Source organism: Liolophura sinensis, chromosome 1, assembly GCF_032854445.1.
Source record: "Liolophura sinensis isolate JHLJ2023 chromosome 1, CUHK_Ljap_v2, whole genome shotgun sequence".
In the NCBI taxonomy this organism is placed as follows: Eukaryota; Metazoa; Mollusca; class Polyplacophora; order Chitonida; family Chitonidae; genus Liolophura; species Liolophura sinensis.
This window is the reverse complement of record NC_088295.1, coordinates 43,895,945-43,917,048: the sequence shown is the minus strand read 5'-3', so window position 1 is coordinate 43,917,048 and position 21,104 is coordinate 43,895,945. Positions and strand designations below refer to the sequence as shown.

At 37.1% G+C, this 21,104-nt stretch overlaps 1 protein-coding gene across 1 annotated transcript; it reads right to left on the bottom strand.

Moving 5' to 3' along the window:
* Positions 1-402: 402 nt before the first annotated feature.
* On the bottom strand, positions 403-19,880 carry LOC135471269 (uncharacterized). The gene is made up of 14 exons (XM_064750435.1): positions 19,708-19,880; positions 17,748-17,852; positions 15,578-15,625; positions 13,431-13,514; positions 13,051-13,113; positions 12,136-12,222; positions 10,743-10,799; positions 10,293-10,379; positions 8,872-8,931; positions 8,370-8,459; positions 6,160-6,216; positions 5,571-5,651; positions 4,577-4,633; positions 403-3,920 (listed from the first exon to the last, which is right to left on the bottom strand). The coding sequence occupies exons 1-14, from the start codon at positions 19,772-19,774 to the stop codon at positions 3,700-3,702; spliced, it is 1,164 nt and encodes a 387-aa protein (XP_064606505.1). The 5' UTR covers positions 19,775-19,880; the 3' UTR covers positions 403-3,699.
* Positions 19,881-21,104: the final 1,224 nt, after the last annotated feature.

Here is a 21,104-nt window from a genome sequence, read left to right as displayed (position 1 = left end):
TGTAGGTGTCACTTTGATCACAATTTCACGTCTTCATCTTGTCTGCTGGTAAGCCTAGTTTGAATATATTAATTCTACGAATGCTAAATTCTGCTACAGCTCTGTATACGGAAAGCCCTGCAGTTTAAAAACGGATACTTGACATGACACCCCATATGTGTGAGGTAGTCATGCTTAATCTCAACACTAAGAGTTTTCTCCCAAATTCCCATTTATCACAAAATAATGGTAACAAAACTTGACAATCATAATCAAACTGTTGTGAAGTGCATGTACTAAAATCTCTTATGATTAAAATTGAGGAAAACAAACTGTAGGTGGTAAGAGCAAAGACTAACTGCTCAGTGATGCGTGCCCTTGTTTATTACATTCTTGAACTGTCCATATAATCCCCTGACCCCCCCCCCCCCACTGATGCTCTCCTGCTGAACTCAGTCAGTAACAGCCACAACTAACACAATGAATCCTGGGATACACTTTCCCAGTCCCAGGGCGAAACTTTAGGTCATTTACCGTACTGAAACCAGGAATAAAGCGTACATTTACTGGTAATATAAAACTAAATATCACGGGAAGACCTTTCAAAGCACTTCTGATTAACATAGGAATGATAAGTAAAGTTAAAAGAAAAAAAAAAATAGCAATTTACAGTACCTAATATGAAAAAAACAAAACAAAACAAAAAACCCCACAATATACTCCCCAAAAGGTAATTGGACCGCTATAAACTGGCTGAACTACAAAATACTACATGTACTTTCTCAAAACATACTCACTGCATGTAACTATTAAATGCCATTGTCTCTGGCTTGGTAAAAAACAATGCTAACATGTTTGCTGTGGCTCAGCACTTGTACATCTTCATCATATAAACACAATTTAATCAACAAGCAGTCAACATTATAAAACAACGAGAAAGAACTCAACTTGGAAAACCCATAACCACTAAGATCCAGCCACCAATATCAATGCTAAACACTGTACAATTTTTTTTTTCCATCTTAAGATGGGTTTGATCTCCTTCTGGTGATAAAACATCACAGCACAAAAACAAGATGATGATCAACATACATATGTACAATACTGACTAATATACACGAGACTGAAAATAGGTACCCGTCATTTTTGAAAACATCCATCAGGAGAAAGTAGCAAGACCCATAGTGTGCATGTTATATAATCCAGTGGGACCAGGGTCAGTTCACCGAGGAGTCCAGTGTTATATAACATATAAATATGGTCTTGCTACTTTCTCCACTGGTGTGTTCTTAAACATTTCAGGCACCTAGTTTCAGCTTACATATGCAGATATATATATAATCTCTTTTCTTTCCATTGTTCTTGAAGGACCTTCCTGTGGCACGGCATTCATTTTTTTCTCTCCATTTACAAACAAAGAATACATATATATATATTATATGTACACATAACGGTCTTCAAATAATCAGAAAGAGCTTAAAAATGTGAAGACGCCACAACACTATTTCCATGGAAACTCACTTTCTGGGCACATATAATCACACATATAATGAAAGTAATGTTTTTACTTCTTGCTAAAAGTCCAAGCCCAAATAATTTTTTTTTCAACATTTATAAAGTCCTCCAATTCTTTAAGACTTCATGTCATGCTGTTTACCATACACTCAAAACAAAACAAAAAAAATTTTTTTTTTGTCAACAACAATTTGAACATATATTGGGATTATTCACACGTATTGAAAAAAAAAAAATGGAAGACAAATTCTCAGATGTACTAGAACAAAAAGGCGGTTAAAAAGTTTCCAAATGTTAAATGTGGAGATATGAGGTGGGCCCTGTTCCACAAAACGATCATAGGCTAAGCAGATTGTAACTACTATGGAAAAGTACATCCTCTATATTATGTACTCACGGTCTTTACAATCAAACAATACAAAGCGCATGATAATAATAGCTCCATAAATGTCATCTCCTAAAACCAAACCTGATTATTCCCTGCTTCAAAATTTTCATTCTGCCAAGCTCTAAAACACAGATTAAAACATTTTTTTGTTACACATGAAACTCGGAGTAATAGGTGTCATTGTTCAGTGAATTATTTATTTTATTGTTGTTTTACGCCATACTCAAGAATATTTCACTTATTCGATGGGGGCCATCGTTGAGTGAATTATCCTGTTTGAAACAGGAGACAATATCAACAAGTTGTGGAAAAAACTTGAGTATACCTAATATTTGATCAGTAAATGTTCCAACATTATCAAAGTGTTTATGCTGAAAAACAGCTTATTTTCTAATCTATTACAAAAGCCTGTATTCAAATTGCATTCCTTAAAATATCAGCAATCTTAACATGCAAAACATTGTTATTAAAATACACTCGCTAGCAAAAAAAATATACCACTTTGTAAGACTTTTTTTCTGGAGCGGCATAAAAGCAGGTGGTATTTAAGTTGAACTCTTGCAAAAATCATTCTCAATTGAAATGTCGCACAAAAATCTGTACGTATACTTCATACAGATGTTACAGACGGGTATTTCCTTTACCGCTCTTTACACATTAACGCCTTTTTCTCAGCAACAGCCATATCATGCACCCTACTGAACACTGATAGGAAAATGACAAACCGTACTAACACTACTGAGCTACCGCTGATCATGAGCGGCGTATCAGACATGTAAGGCAAAATCCCACTATTGGACAGACTCGTGCTCATGCGTCAGTCCGATCGTTTTGAATTAAATTCACGTTGAGAAGCGAGATGTTGCATTACATGAAATATACTTCTCGTAAGCTCTGTGAGCTGTACCCAACAGACTTGCGCAACCACAAATTCCACCTGATTAAAGGCATCGTTAAGGCCATGACAAAAATTTACATCACACCTGCTAAAAGTAAACTTCCAACAGTTTTGACACAATACAATTCATGTAAACGGGTAAAATTGTAGAAAACCATTTTACCGGCAGTTAACACGATAACACTATGACAAATCTTTGTCATAAAACTTACTACTTGGACAGATTGACAAATGGTTTCATTTGTTCTGAGGAAACTCCCCCCTTGCGTGCAGAATTTTGTATCACCTCAAGAGGTCTAGAGGCCTACTAAAGTTGTCCTTTAAGGATAAACTCAAACGTCTTTAAAGGATGGTGGAGAAAAAAACTTCGTAAAACGTCTGTGCTTGCCACTACATGTCTTGATGTAGGATGGCTTAGGCCAAATATGCTTGGGCTAAGAATGGCCTGTGCAGAATATAGCAAGATTTAGAAATAGTCAGCCAATGCAGCCTGGCCAGTACATGTGTACCAACTGCTGTAGTATTTAAATGACAAAGCTTTGACTTTTATGCAGACAAATGATTTAGGTATGTATGATCAACTGCATATATATTTAATGTCAATAGATAAAGGTATACTTAACTTTTATCCATACAACATTAATATCTACCACAAAATATAAAGACGTTTCTTGCAAAGGCATTTCAGAAACTGTAACAATTTCACACTTGTAGGCCTATACTGGGTAGTATTATACAAGACACACATCTGTTTGTGTTAATATTACTTGAAGACCCTTTAACAACTTAAATTAAAAGGTTTTTGGTCTCTGTTCTATGGATTACTAAGTGGTTATGATAGGCCAAGTTGAATACTGGTAACCTCTATTAGGATAGTATGATTAGCTGAATGCTAGATTTAGTTTCAGTTTAGGTCTGTCTACAAGGTGTGGTAATTCGCATCTTTTTTCGCTGAATAATACTTGTATCCAAAGACAGCAATACCGAAAATGCCAACAGTGAGAGCAATTCCTCCGATGAACGAAGCTGCATCAAAGTGCTGCCCTACTGGTGCTGCAGTGGGTGCTGCTGTTGTTGTTGTTGTTGCGGCTGTTGTTGTTGCGGCTGTTGTTGTTGTTGTTGGTGCTGGCGTCGTGGTAACTGTAGGAAGTTGAAAAATGATATTCAAACACAGGGTCTTCATAAAATCGAATACAGAGCTGCTTTGTTACGTTAGCCGCTTAATTCAATGATTCTTTTTCCATTACATATTATGATCACCTATGATCTCGTGAAATTTTTCATGAACTACCGGTGATAAAACTGCTGAACTCACAGTACACCTGGGTAAATAGTTGATGAGAACATCCATGAAATTAGTGTGGTTTATTTAATTAGTATGTTATTTTGATTCAGAGACTACTTAAGTACAACTGCCACCAAGCCATGCCTTAGGAGCAGGGCTGGAGGAACACATCATCTCAAGGGTCAAAGTGGATATCAGTGAACAAATAAACACAGGTCTTCATCAACAGTTTGATTGTTGATAAGTATGTTGTTTTGAATTAGCTAAGACACAGTAATTGTCATTTACTGCACCAGACTGATTGTCGTTCGCTGCACCACAATTATAGCAGTTCACTGCATGACAATTCAGTTTCTCAAAAACACAAGAACGGTCTAGATGTTGGCCATTAGCTGTCACACAAATGTTTACATGAAGAAATGCACACAATGTATCACAACTAATACAGAAATTATCACTGCATATACACTTTAACTTCAACAGATATACTGCTAAATTTGCATGTACTTACGACAAAGATTTTTTGCCCCTTCCTTAGTACACTCTGTCCCTGTTCTGTTATAGCAGTCTGGCAACATAATACATGACATATTGTTATATTCATTTAGTTATTTCACTGGCGTTTCATGCCATACTCAAGAATACTATATTTATACAACGGCAGCATTATGGTGTGATGAAACCCACTACCACCCACGGGTTGCCAACAGATCTTCCCATGTGCCACCACTGCGACTGAATTGGTGAGACGTTTCATTTTTCTTTGCTAGTATAAAGCAAGGGCAGCAAACCACTGTCAAACAGTTATTACCTTTTTCATAAAACAGCAGAGAAGTTATTGTTAGCTGTGACAACTAGCTCTATAAGTGGCTTGGTATGCCAGCTGACAGGTCAATCAGTGAGTTGGTCAAATTTTTTGACATTCTACCCCTTAACATGGCCCATTCATTTAACAAGAGGCCTAATTGCCAAACACGGGCTGCGAAACATCACAGTTACAGTTAATTTTCAGTACTGAGTGCATCTTGATCTCTGAGAAACTGCATCTTCATGGATTGGAAAACACACTGTTACCTTTACTTTAATAACAACTTACTTTGATATTTCACCAATTAACTGGACCTAAATAGAGAATATCTTTGACAAAAACAAATTCCAGTAGCTGTCACTGAAGGCCTTCTTCATGATCTATCTCTGAGCTAACAGCTATTTTGCAAAGCCAGCCATGTTTAGTCATCACAAGGGCCAGTCAAAGGCCAAGGCTTAAGAACAGGTACAGATATTGTAAAAATTAAGCTTTTTGACTGTATTTAATTTAAGTCACTTTAAAACCTCCAATCACACGCAACAAACTTTTTCTTTTCCAATTAACCATAGTTGGACAATAGCATGGATGAACAAGGAAACAGCTTGCAAACAAAAAATACGACCTTATTTTCTACCAGTACTTAGGAAATTATTGACAAGTGCACTGCCTGCATTAGGTCCATATATCACACACTTACTTTGTTCAGTTTCCCCACACCATCCACATATATCTGAATGCCTACAGCACTGGACTTCAGTCATATTTTCACATGTACTGACTAAAAAGAAGCAGAAGAAGAGACAAATTTACTAAATATCTTTCCATGTATATTTATTTCCAAGCTTTTCTGCTTATCAGCGATAGGCCTTACACTTTCACTTTCAACATTACTACAACAACAGCCAGATGGTGTCTGATGTTGTGGTAAACGTTTCCTATTTTTAAACTCCTGCGTCAAATTGTAGCAACATTTCCCCATATTTATACTTCAGCCTAATATTGTAGCAAATCTTTTCCATACCTCATTCCTGCCTCTAACTGTAACATTGATATGATACACACATGTGGCAGAGCCTTTGTTTGGATACGCGCAGTTGTAATGAAATGACAACACAAAGTATCAAGCATCTCAGTACCTATTGGAAAAATAAAAACCTTACAGTCCTAACTACATGTCAACATAAACAACAGTTGATTTCCTTCTTGACAACTATAAACATTCAAAAACAAAGCTTGTGTGAAATGTGACAGTTTTTTTTTAAAACTGTACTTCTCATTCTACTTACCACACGAGTTTACAATTCCTTCACCGGTACAATTTGTACTGGTCGCATTGAAACAACCTGAAACAAAAAAATAGCTTCATAGAACTTCAATCATACAACTTCAACAAACCTTTGCAAATTTTAACGTTAATCTGTAAGATAAAGTACTGGCTAACAAATACTGACAACACATACTAATATAAATGTATAACCTACTTTTTACATAAAAATGCGTCTCATGCTAGTTTAATTCTTTGCTTGAACAAAATCAACTTTAGAAAAGTAAATGTATATACTGAAGATGTTGTCTTTTCCACACAATGCGCAACCCTCTACAACACAGCAGGACAATGTTGTATTGAATTGAACCAACACAGTATGAGTAGGCAAAGCAAACTCCCTATCCCGTTGTTTGTCGCTCATAAGAGGCATGACATTCTTATATAAATAGAGCACACCCCAAAATTGAAGGGGAAATCACTCAATAAATCTCACCTTAAACTAGCCAAATGAATAAGCCGATAATTTTCTTCCACTGCTCAGTAAGGTAAATTACTATCCTACTCGTGTGTCAAAAAACCAGTAATAACATGATTGGACCATATTCGTTGACCTTTTTGACCAGCAGGCTTCAAGCCCCAGATGAGTGCCAGACCATGAGTTGGACCGATTATGGTGGGTCAATCAGACTACATGCAACAGATAACTAATCATCCTCACGTGTTATTAAAGACCGAGGTCTGAGAAGAAATTTAGTGTCTCAGTAACCTGCATGTGTGTTGTTGGTTAGCTTTACAAACTTTTACAGATGAACTTATATAATAACTTAAGTTGTGTAATTAAACAGATTCACATCCTGTAGCGAACAAATGATAATATGCAAAAGACAATGTGGCTCGGGAAATCACCTGAGCAAAAGGCCTACATTTTTGCCTTGCATGTGACTCTAACTGACCGCTCAAAGCCTACACCGCCCTTTCACTGGCGAGAGTGTATCCACGCACATCTCTGATCAGTTAACACGTGCCGACTTTCTATATTGTCTGTAGTCATATGGGTGAGAACCATCAGATTCTTGTACAGCCCGACCCTGTTTTGTTCACTTTCCGTCGAGCATTCCGGCCACGAGTTCTGCTCAGCTGGTCGAAAAGGTTAATAAACTACGGTAGCATGTTAAATGTATGCATCAAAATTTATGCATTTGTAATGTAACCTCCTTTGATGATGTCAGTACAAAATCTGAGATTAATTCCACCTTCACATCAAAAAATATTAATGCCCATTATCATAATTCAATAAAATTCCTTGCTAAGTTAACAGATATGCACTAAAACTGTTGAATTCACAATATCAGTTCGACAAAGGTTAGGCCAGTAGACTGTGGTATAACAGCACTATAAGAAAAAAGTTTAACCAGGCATATGAAAAAACAGAAATGCTACATCTCCTCCATCAACTATGTTGGGTAAGGAATAAAACATGATAGAGCATGCCTTATTAGGATCAATATGCTGCAAATACAGTTTAAACGTATCATAATGGTTAAAATCACAAGGGCAACACAAGGGATTTAGTTATGGGGGTGCTGGAAAAAGGGCACTATTCAGATGAGTTCAGAACCAAGTGGAAGTAACTACCTTTTGCCAAAAGAGGCTACTTAAACAAAACTTCATAAATCCTTGGTCAATTGCAAGATGCAAGACAATAGGGAAGAAAAGTTATGAAGCACTGATTTGCAATGATTTGTAAAAGTGGAGCCAGGTCTAAGCCAAGCGATTAGTACATGTAAAGCCACATTCACATTGTTCAATTTGTCATATGGACTCAATAAATTTGAGTAGTCAGACAAAAACACGAAAAAACTGATCTCATATTAAAGCCCTATCTCATTCTATACAAATTATATGAAATAATATTTGTGTTTAATACTGTTTTTTGTCCTGAATTCTACTGCCCTAATTCTTCAACCTTTTCAACAATCTCTGCAACCAATATTTTGAAACAACTATGGGGTGTAAAGAAATAGTTTACACAGTTTTATGGAACTTAAATTTTCAATGACAAAAAACAAATCATTTTCAGCATCATTTTCATAATAATTATATGCATAAATCCCTCCGGAAGAAATGGATTTAGTGGTTGAAAAAGTTGAAGATTTACAGTAATCAAATCTGATCAGTTGATACGACCAATCACTCTTTGTGAAAGTGGCTTTAAGATGCTGGTCCTACCGATAGTGTCACCACTGCCACACCAGCCGCAGCCCTTTTGTTCACAGCACACGGACGAGTTATCTGCCTTACACGTGTCAGTTGTGTTACCTGAAATGGAAGCAAGGTGGCAATGGGGAAACACTAATAAGGTTCAAGAGATTAAACAATAGGTTGGGGAAGGGGGAGGTGGGGGGGGGGGGCATTTGTTGGGGAGGGTGGAACTTTTGGTGTAGCTAGCAGGCCCTAATGTTGGGCACTGTTAGGCCTGTCCAACTGGTTTGGATGGCCAGAAATTTGGGATCCCAAATGATACAATTTTCACTATCCAGTTAATCATGACAATAAAGAAAACCAAAGGATATGACCATGTACGGTTACATTAAGCATATTTAATCAAAAATGCATAACAAATGTCAGCTTGAAAGAAAGTTATGGTTTTTTAACCGAAACAGTTCCCAACCAAAATGTCAGTCTCAATAGACATATTATATATTGATGCTATATTGACAGATACACTCACCAGCAGTACAATGGTTTGCATCCACAGCTTTGCAGGTCTCATCAAACAAAGTATGGCAATCTGAAAAAAATGTATACAAATTCATTAAAAACCAGCCAAATAAAAATAAATTATTATTCACAGGATGGCATACCTCACAGCATGGCATACCACACACCTCGCGCGCATGATACCTCATAGCAGGGCATACCTCACAGCAGGGCATATTTCACAGCAGGGTATACCACACACCTCGCGCGCATGATACCTCACAGCAGGGCATGCCTCACAGCATGGCATACCACACACCTTGCACGCATGATACCTCATAGCAGGACATACTTCACAGCATGGCATACCACACACCTTGCGCGCATGATACCTCACAGCAGGGCAAACCTTCAGGCTCGTAACCTGAACGTAGACAAAATTTTAATTATAACTGGCATTGTTACAAATGGCTGTTTCCATTCAATATAATTCAAACTTAATTTATTTTTGCTGCCGATACTTTTTTAAAACATAAAAGATTAACTTGATTGTTACTTCCACCAGTGTTTGAGCGACAGATTGTTCTCGTCTATGCAACTCACAATCAGCTGGCCCGAATGCATGGAGTGTCGCAGCTGGTAGGACCACCACTCGACTCGTAAAAAATTATAATCTGTGGACTGCAAAACCGCACCAAATTCATGGATGTCCAATTCATGTCAGACAAACCAGAGGAGAGCACGTTTGCGTCATCTACTGTGGCCAGTACGTGAGCAAACATCGGCCTTTATATCGTCCAGTAGCTACGCTTTTCCAGGATTTAATACAACTCCGGTATCTTTCAAAATATTTGTTACAAAGCTATTTTACTTACATGAATATGATATTCAGCGTGCTAATTAAATATAGATTTAGTCCTACAATAACTGAAGGAAAACACACAGTTTGTAGGCCTAATGCATGGATTCGGATTCGGCACAAAAAATATTGTGCCTAGAAAAGATTTAGTGTGAAAATAAAGGTGTTAGGGTTCTCCTTTAATCCAATCACATAGTTTAAACTCACTTTCTCACCCTGTCTAAAGCCAGTGAAGCTAAAATATAGCCAACAGACATTCTTCGTATTTGCAATTTCGTTCTACAAGACCAGACATTCTGCAGGGTCAAAGCGTCAGCAGCTTTGCATCACAATTCATATCTGAGGACGCCACACTCTTTTAAGACGTCACATTTTGCTGAAATTGCCACATGAAGTGTTTTTTATGGAAACAAACATGTATATTCCTAGTTTTTAAAATATTGTTGCATTGTCTTCCAGATTAAACTGCGTGCACATGGAGCGCACACCCAACATAATTGTCACAAGTACCATCATTTGCACAAAGCTGTTTCGGAAATTTTGCAGCCTGTTTATAATAAAACATACACATCCATATGTATTGTGTAACTTACTAAATTTGCCATCCTTGCTACACCATCCACAATCTAGGCCACAGCACTGATTAATGTTATCAGCTTTACTACAGGTGCTTTCAGTCGCTGTAACACAAGGCATGAAAAGATAGTTTCCAACCAAACACCATTTCCAGGAAATGTCCAACATTTCCAAGAAACAAATTTTCCCAATGTCTACCGACAACACTAGTCAACAATTTTACGTGTAAATTTACCAGTTTAACTTTTGCAAGAAATGTATCATAATATTTATGGCCAAAATTGATAAACATTATAGATCTCAAGATGATTTATCCTACAATCTAACAGTATCTGCACCACTTACAAGTGTACATCTAAAAGACCTGATGAATATATATTTAATCCAACTTTATATTAAGTTAACTTAATGATGAAATCTTAAGTTGTACATGTATGAAATTATGATTAACAAATATTTATACTTACGACACTGGTTTTCATCACCAGGGCTTGGACAAGAAGCATTTGTCGAAAAATGGCAACCTTAAACAAAAACAGATACAGCACGATAACTTACATATATTTTTTTATTTCATCGGTGTTTTAAGCCGTACTCAAGAATATTTCACTTATATGAGGCGGTAATAACTTACTTGTGTTAGAAACTAAATTAATCTACTGTAAATTTTCAACCTTTCAACCACTCCACTTTTCTTATCCATACAATTGTTATGAAAATGATGGTAAAGTTGATTTGTGTGTGTCCTTTAAGATGCAAGCTTCATATTAAGCAAATTAATTCCTTACACTCCACAGTTCTCTCAGAATGTTTCAAAATATTGGTTGCAGAGGTGGTTGAATATGTTGAAGAATTAGGGTAGCTCCTTAACTTGAGCGCATTTTGTGCTTCCAATGTCTGAGATAAAATCAAGAATGTCTTGATACACTTTGCCCCAAAAATACAATGCTTATTAACTGGTCAGCAATATAATACATTTTCAACATAAAATTAGTTAAAATAAATATATATTTTTATCCTTTCAGTTGAATAGTAAATATAAATCATGTTGGCATTTAAAGGAATCTCGCAAGTTCACATAGGGAGAGATGAGACAGGGTAGCTAACGTGGCTAAAAGGCTTGATTTTACAGCTGCTTGCCTATGGAGCCGTTTACGGTGCCGCTGGGCTGACAGACCCTGCTATCATAAAATCTCTCCTTTCAGCCACATAAGTGAGAGCAACCACCATGTCTCGTTGATGTCTTCATGAAATTGCAGGATTCCTTGGAATCTCTGCTTGTATGATTTATTTATTTATTTATTTGATTGGTGCTTTATGCCGTACTCAAGAATATTTCGCTTATATGGCGGCAGCCAGGATTATGGTGGGTGGAAACCAGGCACAGCCCGGGGAAAACCCAGAACCATCCGCTGGCAGACCTTCCCACGTACGCCTGGAGAGGAAGCCAGCATGAGCTGGACTTGAATTCACAGCGATCGCATTGGTGAGAGGCTCCTGGGTTATTTCGCTGTGCTAGCACGCTAACCGACTGAGCCACAGAGGCCCCTGCTTGTTTGAACTGAACCGTGCCATCAACCCTTCTTTTCACTCATTTTAGGTGTAATTCATCAGGTTCTCAGGTAGAACATCATGCTAGAACAATGAACCCCCAAGAGTTATAATATACAGTAAATGACATAAAATTTCCATGACTGCAGACTTTGTACATTTTGCCAAATCACATCCTACAGGAAAAATGCAAATTTCAGCAATTTAATACTTCATGACATTTATTTTCTTCCAAAAATGCACTTGTTTGGACAAAACTTGTAGGTCATTCTAGGTCATGTAGTGTGGAGCTGCATGGGTGTAACTTACTAAATTTGCCATCCTTGCCACACCATCCACAACCAAGGCCACAGCACTGAGTAACGTTATCAGCTTTACTACAGGTGCTTTCAGTCGCTGTAACACAAGGCATGAAAAGATAAATTCCAACAACACACAATTTCCTAAAAATACAACCCAAAAATTTTATATTTTCATGCACCTATATGTCTTACATCTACCAGAGCTTAATAGTAGTCTTCAATTTTATGAAACACCACACTAGCCAAAACCAATTATAATGAATAATCAAGGATAATGAGTGAGTGAGTGCTTGGGGTTTAACGCAGTACTTAACAATTTTGCAGTCATATGATGACGAAGGAGTCCTTAGAGTGCATGTAATGTGCCTCTGTTGCAGGATGGATTTCCACCACTGTTTTATCTAGTGCTGAATCACTGAGACGACTTGCTAAAGGCAAGTAATTAGCCCCACCTGAGCCATTATACTGACAAGGGTCAACCAGTCGTTGCACTATCCCCTTAATACTGAACGCCAAGCAAAGAAGCTACAACTTCCTCTTTTCAGGTCTTAGGTGTGGCACAACCCACGATTGACCCTGGATCTCAGCTATCGGAGCTGGTCAAGAATAATGAAGCATAGTTTCTGGTGATTTACATTAGGTACGACACTATATTATACGGCATTTCGTCAGCACCTTAACTAAGCCAATGTTTCTGTCTGACAAATCTCCACTGAATACAGTTTGAAAAAAAAAACATGACAAACTCAACTGACAGTGACTGACTTGATTTACCTGACTCGATTCACCATATCTGGACAAGTATAATGCATTTTAATCAATACTTGTAGTTTCAAAATGTTTCATCCACCTTTATCAAATATTTGACCGAGTTAAGAGAAATATAGCAAGATATTTATGAACAACACATGTTTATACTTACGACACTCATTTGCAACATCAAGAGGACAAGAGCCATTTGTCAAGGTGGAACAACTGGACACATCTACAGACACAACATACACATGTCAAAAAAAAAATACAGCTTCGATTTAGCTCAAAAAAATCTGATTAAACTTAAGAAGGTTTTGAAATATTAGACCAAATAATCAACTTACTAAACAAGAAACTGATTTAGTTTTATTTCATCATACACTTTCAAAATTACTTTTTCTTGACAAGCCTAGGCCATTTGTAGCCCTCATCTTCATTTTATCAAAAATTTCCTAAATATCTTGGAAGTGGTAATGACACTGTTGTATGTATCATGAAAAAGTCTTTGGACAAATGCTCAAATCCAAAATTCAAACAGGGGTTTTTTACTCGTTGTTGCATTGCCACACCATCCACAGGTGTCTGTGCCACAGCAATCCACCAGGTTCAGTCCATCACAGGTCACTGTGCTCTCTGTAAAATAGGTCATGGAAACAGAAAATAAACTCTTTCAACCTGTGACATGAGTTGCCCTGAGATAAAGCAGGTTCAAGTTAAAGGACAAGACCAATGAATTTTGAATTGGTTTCAGTTGTTTCTAGATCTTCTTTCATAAACATAAAACCCTCGCACATTTAAATCAGTTTTAATATAACGGATTAATAAACTAACTTAAAAATCGGAAGTGATGCACATGGGGCATGTAGGCAGTGCAACAACAACGTAATACTATGTCAGCATAAACTGTCTGGCGATGAGGCTGAGGTGTGCTGTAGCTATCTGCAAAATACATGTGTATCCCTCATATCAGAGGCTTTTTCACAACACTTAAGCGCATCACGTGGTGTATATATGTAGTTGATTACTGTTTATAAACCTGTATATTCAGGTCACATCCTGCTCACCACAGACGTGGTACACATGCACTTTGGCCTGTAACCTAGACCTGTATACATGTATGCCTTCTATATTTTGTTTGAGAAAATATTTCATCTAGATGGCCCACTGTTCCCATGTCTTGGTTTTGGTTGAAGGAAATAGGGATCAAGCCCATGAACTCACAAATACATGATATATGCATGGATCTGTTCTGATGGCACATTTATTTACTACCCTTACAAATTTCCCATTTGGTTGAGCTTACTGGTATAGTGTGTGGGCATATTTTATGTCTGCTGACAATATATTTGGTGTACACTATTACCTGATTATCTCAATAAAATAATATTTTTGTTGCTTTTATTCCTTATTATTTGGAAAATACAGATCCATAAAAGGCGGGGCTGAGAATGGATTCGGCATCCACTTTTGTACTTATAGCCATATTTAGGCCACTGTAACATATGATAAATAGGATGTAATGTTTACCTATCCAAGCCAAGTAGGTCTAGCACAGGCCTTTTTTATTTGCATGTATGTGCCAAATTTATAAGAATCCAGTGCAAGAACAAATTTAGAACACTCTTAAGAATAAGTTTGTCACCTCAGTTAATAAGATGACCAACAAATGCAGGGGGCGCTTGATACATGAAGGTTTAGCTGAGAAAAATTCAGGTCTCTACAACCCGATCAGGTCAGGTCTCCTAGAAGGCTACGGAATCAGACTCGCTGTGCTATAATTCTCTGTAAGGGTTGTAAACAGACAACAAGTTAAATGATGTTAATCCAAGTGTTTTCAACCTGAATGTCCAGTAGAACTCTGATGAGTCATGATCACTGGCTAAAAATATGCCAGTCAAAACACTACCAATACACAGCATACAGTATGGGCTACGTTAGCTGCGGTGTTTGTTGTGTCCAATGAAGATGCTATTTGTGTCATAGTGTAGGTCTATAAACAACGATCAATGAGCCCACGTACGGACTAAGTTGCTTTAATGTCTTTGATATGCTGGATGTATATACATTTTGCCATATAGATAGAGCACATCTCTGCTTCATAGCCAGACAGTGTATGCTGACAGTAGTATTGTGTCGTTGTTGCACTGCCTATGTGCACCACATGCTTCACTTCTGTTTTATAATTTATTCAAGTAATCTCTTATATTAAATCTGACTTAAATGTGACCTTGTCGTGTCTTCACGAAACAAGATCTAGAAGCAACTGAAACCAAGTCCAAAATCTTTTAAAGCAGACAGGACAGACAAAACTTTGTAAACATATTTGCAAAATCCTCCATCAATATATCTTCACGAACAATAACTAAGGATCTATAAACATTACTGACAGTTTTGGAAGAAAAAATATTTTACCTTATCTGCAACAAACAGCTGCTGTAAATATTTTTTTAAAAATCACATCAATGGCATGCTTTGTTGTTTTTTATTAACTTGGAGTGTGTTTCACGTCAAGCATGTCTATTTGTATGAAAAAAGAATGAAAAATCTTATTTTGGTCTAAAAACTGCCAAAAGTAATTATTGCTTGTAGCATCTTTGAATTTTGATAAAAGAAAAGGTCACGAGAAACAATCAATTACATATAACACTGGCTTTAATAACAAACTGCACACTGTGCAATTTGTCCCATGTACTCACTGCATGTGTTTTCATTTGTGCAATTCTTCTCTGTCAGATTATAACATCCTGAAAGAAGAGGTAACATGACTTCATATTAACAGGCCAACATGTAGGTTATATAACCACCTGCATCAACATGTCAGTGAAGGTTCTGGATACTATCTATTCTGTACAGTTACACACAATATTATATATATATATACATATATATACATTTACATATATACACAATATATATATATATATATTTTGACATGTAAGAAGAATTTGAATGCCTGACCCACATAGTCACAATGAACATACATATATATACTTCAAAGAGGAGCTCAAATCTATTGCATTAGCACTATTGCCTTCATATTAGACGTGATGCGTACATGTGGCTGTGGGAATAATAGTTACATGTATGTCTTAAGTTCAAAGCAGAAAAATAAATGTCAAAAATAGGAATATGGCCTGAAACTTAAATGTATGGTTGCCCATAAGGCCATGCCCATTATGTGTTTTTTTTCATAGGCATGTACATGTATGTATCAAAATGGCAACTGTTTTATTTTCATTTGAGTACAGCTGTAACAACATTTGAAATCAAATGTTGTCTATTTGCTTGTTTACTTGAGGCGTAACACTGATCTCAATATATACATGTAACTGAGCATAAATGTGATTGCCACTTTAACTCATAGGTAGTTATTACTGGGTCTTTGACAAGCAGAATTTCTACTTTACTTTCCATTTTATACAGAAACCATTCATCACAAAATGCAGTCAATTATAGGATATTTCACAATTCCACAAATAGAAAAAAAAAATAAAAACAGATTTGATAGCAATAGCTTGCCAGAGACACATGGCACATCTGTACAGGTGAACTCATAATTGCTAATGGCCATAAATCAAACCATGAGAGATGAATAAACCAACCGTGCTTTGCGTTCCCTCTTACAGGCAAGCTAACAAAACCATATAAGACGCTATCAAAATTTACCATCCTCAAATACATTAACCTCCTATTTACATGTTTGTTGTGGTATGCTCAAATAAATTCAAATTGCTCCTTCTTTTGTTCACCTACATCACATATTTGTGAAGGATTTTTTTTTTTACTTCTCTTAGTTGATTGGGGTTTAACACCACACCCAAGTACATGTATGTATTACTCATACAATAGCAGCTAAGTTTGGATGAGGAAGAAACACGAGTGATAAACGCCCGTGCCAATGTCAACTTACTTCCCTTTGACAGGTGCCCGACAATTACACTTCCTGACTGAAACCTTTAGTAAAACCACGAGGAGCTTCTGTCACGTTAGTTAAATAAGCACCCCACCAACCCTGTCACACACTTGTGCAATTTGAAACTCGTAATCACAGGTTATACATATAATAGAGGAGTTTTGAGGTGGAAATCTTTTATCAATAAAGGTAGAAAAAGTCTACCTGTATCATGTGACCTGTCAAAAATGTTCTGCAACTATTTTTCATCACATTTACTATAACATGGGCGTAAGTTTCACAAAACCAATTTTGAGCTGACAAACAACGGAGAAAATTGAGGCCGTAACATTTTTAAACTTGAAAAGTTCCTAAATAGGTGAAATAGGTGAAATAGGTGTAATTTGTGCCTCTGGAACAGGGTGATAACGGTAATCAGTAAATAATGTCAACAAAGGTAGCCTTACATTTTTCACATGATACAGTTGGACCATTTTCACCTTCAATGACAAAAGACTTCCAACTCAAAACTCCCCTAGTGGGTACATGACATGTGCCAGACTGGAAAATATAGTAAACGTCAAATATTTCGTAATAATATATTCTTTTTCTCCACTTATCAAGATCAATTTCCATTCTTGTATATACCAGCTGCACAGATTCCCAAAATTTTGTGATATAAAAATGTGATAAACCCCTTCACTCTGTTAACATTGCAATATCAGGAATTTAATGTACTGTAATTCTTCAACCTTTTTGCATGTTTGCAAGGTGTTTGCATTAATGTGTAGACAGAATATACTGTGAAGCTCTGAAATTGACCATTCCAATGTAGTTTTGTCTCCCAAACCAAATGAAAAATGTACAAAATTGCACTGAAAGTTGCTCTTTCATACACAAAAAGGTTGAGGAAGTAGCATATCTGTTAAAGGCCATTAATCAAACCATAACAAGTGAAGAAAAAGCAACCATACCATCAACTTGTACTCCCTCTACCTTGCACCAGCCACATTCCTGTGACATCGTTTCATTGCAGCAATCCTCCTGCTGTAGCTGATCACATGTTCCATTGTTTATATCTGTTAGATTGCAGAGAAGAGAACAATTTACTGGGTCTTTAATACATACGTACAATGCAAGATGTGCCGTGACATGAGCATTTCAGGTGATCAATAGGACTGCCAGAGTTGGTTTCCTTCACTAGTTTTGACATCAGCCCAAACTGATGATACAGAATCATCTTTAAAGTGTCGAGAGGGGGGCTGGGTAAGCTGCTTTGTATGTATTCGTTACACCTTGGAAGATAATATGATGAAAGATCTTTCAGGGTACAACTGACTAGATAAAGATCAAATAAACTTCCAAGCTACTTAAAAGTCATTAAATTATTTATGTGATGCAAATTTAATATGTCATGAAATATTTTATAAACATTTTGTGAACAGCCCCAATGCTCAACCTTCTAGATGAGTGGACTGACAGACAAAATCATGCCACCATTTTTATAATATGATTAAGAGGTATGGCAAGACAGTCCAAAATAATATGATAACAAGAGTACATAGATCAGAGGTCACCGAGGTGATGAAACTGGAGTGAACAAGGCTGCAAAAGAGAGACATCAGTACACACTTTACTCAAGAGGTACTCTGACTTTTGGAAGAGTCTCCTAGTGTGGAAATTGTGACAGGCACAAAGTATATGACATCTGTCTACAGAACTGATAGAGAGCTGGGCTACAGATCAGAGTTTGAGTGTCTCTCTTTCCAATCTGGGCCAGCCTTCAGTTAAACGGAACCATGGGGTCGTAGTGATAACATTAGGAAGCAACAGCATATCATAACTTTGCTACAGTGGGAGACATCCTGTTGTTGTTGCCCTCTTATCAGATGTTTTGCCTCATGAATTCAATACTATACCAGCAGTCATACTGTATAAGATAAGTGTGACAGCTGTGTTAGGAAGCATTAAACAGACTGAAAAGCTCAATGAAACTCAACTGGTTGTTTCAGTTCTTCAGATTTTACCAACAGGATGAGGGTGGGATCTCAGTTTTCACTATCCATTACTATTCAAGACCCTAGACACACGGGCATTTGTTGTGTTACTTTACTAGCTTTTACTCGCTTTAGTCATGCAAAAACAGGGCTGAAAATATACTACCACACGTGCGTAGTGCCCGCGTGTGTATTCTGGAATCTATGCATTAATCTGGAGGTACCATCATTATGCATATCTACAAATGGAATAACATCCCCTACATAATTAACAAATTCTTTTCCTTTACACAGTTTGCCAAGACTGTACTAAGTGTGGACAGGCAGTAAACTGCAAAGTAAACTACAGTTTTGTGAATAAAAGTGTAATCTGCACGCACAAGAAAGGGTATGTAATTTTTTAAAAAATGGAAAAAAAGAAATTATGCTGGTTATCATGTGATTCGAATAAAGGTCAGCATGTTTTTACAAAAATTTCCCTATCACTTTCACTTATAATTACAAGCATTATTTTCTACCCACATGCATCCATTCAGATTCATTTAATTTTTCACAAGATTAATTTCAAGACAACTGCTTTGCCTTTTAGGTATTTAACTGCCAGTTTACTTTTCCAACGTTTTCAGTGATTGCTCCGCTAATTATGGCTAAGCTAGACACTTAATTTGTTGAACTACAACGACGATAATGGCGCAATAATTAAACCGTACGTGTGAAACCTGCGGATGGTCGTAATAGTCTCCTCCCCCACCATAATGCTGGCCTTCATCGTAAAGGTAAAATATTTTCGTGTTTGGCTAAAACACCAGTCAAACAAAAAAAAATTAAATCATATATTATCACAATAATACATGTAACTATTATACAACAACAACATCATACATGCATCAGGAAATTTGATAACGTGACACGCACAGGCAGAACAAATTAATCTTACCCAGTGCAGCAGCACAGCATACTAATGTAAATGCCACACAAGAGAAAAGAAACGCCTTTGACGCCATTATAAGGAGACTGTGAGCGATATTCCAAACTGTCAATGTCACTTTCTGCGAAAAAACCTCTCACAGCAGTTGGCACACTTGTCTTCCTGCTTCTGACACGAGTCTGACTGACGTCACCGGCACGTCTGGCGCATGCGTATGGCCGTGAAGCAGAGGACAGGTAAACAAGCACGTGCCTTGCCGTAATCTCATCCAGCCAGCTGGCGCGGTACATCAATGTTCAGATTTCACAATGCGTTGACCACAAGGTTACATGTGACCACTTGTGTATATGTGAGATTATATATAAACAAAGAGAATCCGCTCCAGCTGTTGCAACACTATATATTACCAGAAGTTCACTAATGGACTTCTGATATTGCTTTCTGGGAGTGTAATTAGTACAATTACTGTGTCGCGCACGTACCGGTACAGTAATAGGCCTTGACCTAAATAATCCTAATCTGAACAAAAGCCAACCACGCTTTCAATTCACAGAGACAAATAACATAGAGCTAAATGGGCCAGATGCTGATTTTTGCAGATTTCTTAAGTTTGAAGAACCACAGGACATATTTGAAGGTTAGGCACAACCTGATTATTTTTGGAACTGAGATAAAATATCTGTCATTCCTTTTTTTTTTTTGATCGGGAAAATAAAGCCGGCAGAGCAAGCCGAAAATATTACGAAGGCTCACAAACAGTTAAACCTAGATCAGCTGTCTTTTCTAACATGCATTTGTAGCCCTGAACGTTAATTATGGATGACACCTGGTAAACGAATGTCTTGCTTAGACGCCTAGAGTAGTAACCACATATCATCAAAAAACGCATCTTCGGCTATCTTAAAGGCTAGAACTTGCGTGATGGAGATCCTATTTGACTGGAATAATATACAGTTTCGCTGCCTCTGGGATTAAGAGACATCTATCTTAATCCTAGACTGCCTCATGACTCCAAAATATATATGACGCGCCACACACGTGTCAGGCCTGCTTATCTTGCCTTCGTATGGTGATTTTTATTATACCAAAAAAACATTTAAACTCGCGCCTTTAATTTAAACTGAAAAAAACTGAAAAAAAAATTTCCTCGGTAACATGTTACACGTCTCTGATGTGTAACATCTATGTCTCTGCATCAATAAGACCTCAGGCTGAGTGAACAACGAGTTCATCTTGACAAATATCACATGATCTCAAATCTCAAATATCACAAAGAACCGGTTCTCGTAACATTTGGTGTGACCAGTGAGGAAATAGTCTATATGGTCTCGATATTTTCTATATGAACTTTGAGCACAGAGGGTTTCATGACATTCTCCGAGACCTCTAAACAACATTGCTGTTAT

Bases quoted from the DNA above. Each gene is read 5' to 3' on its own strand.
- LOC135471269 (XM_064750435.1), bottom strand. From the start codon at position 19,774: ATGGCGTCAAAGGCGTTTCTTTTCTCTTGTGTGGCATTTACATTAGTA. The intron at 5,652-6,159 runs GTAAGTAGAATG...GCTTCTTTTTAG, and splicing joins AGGAATTGTAAACTCGTGTG to TCAGTACATGTGAAAATATG. The intron at 3,921-4,576 runs GTAAGTACATGC...AACTTCCTACAG, and splicing joins AGGGGCAAAAAATCTTTGTC to TTACCACGACGCCAGCACCA.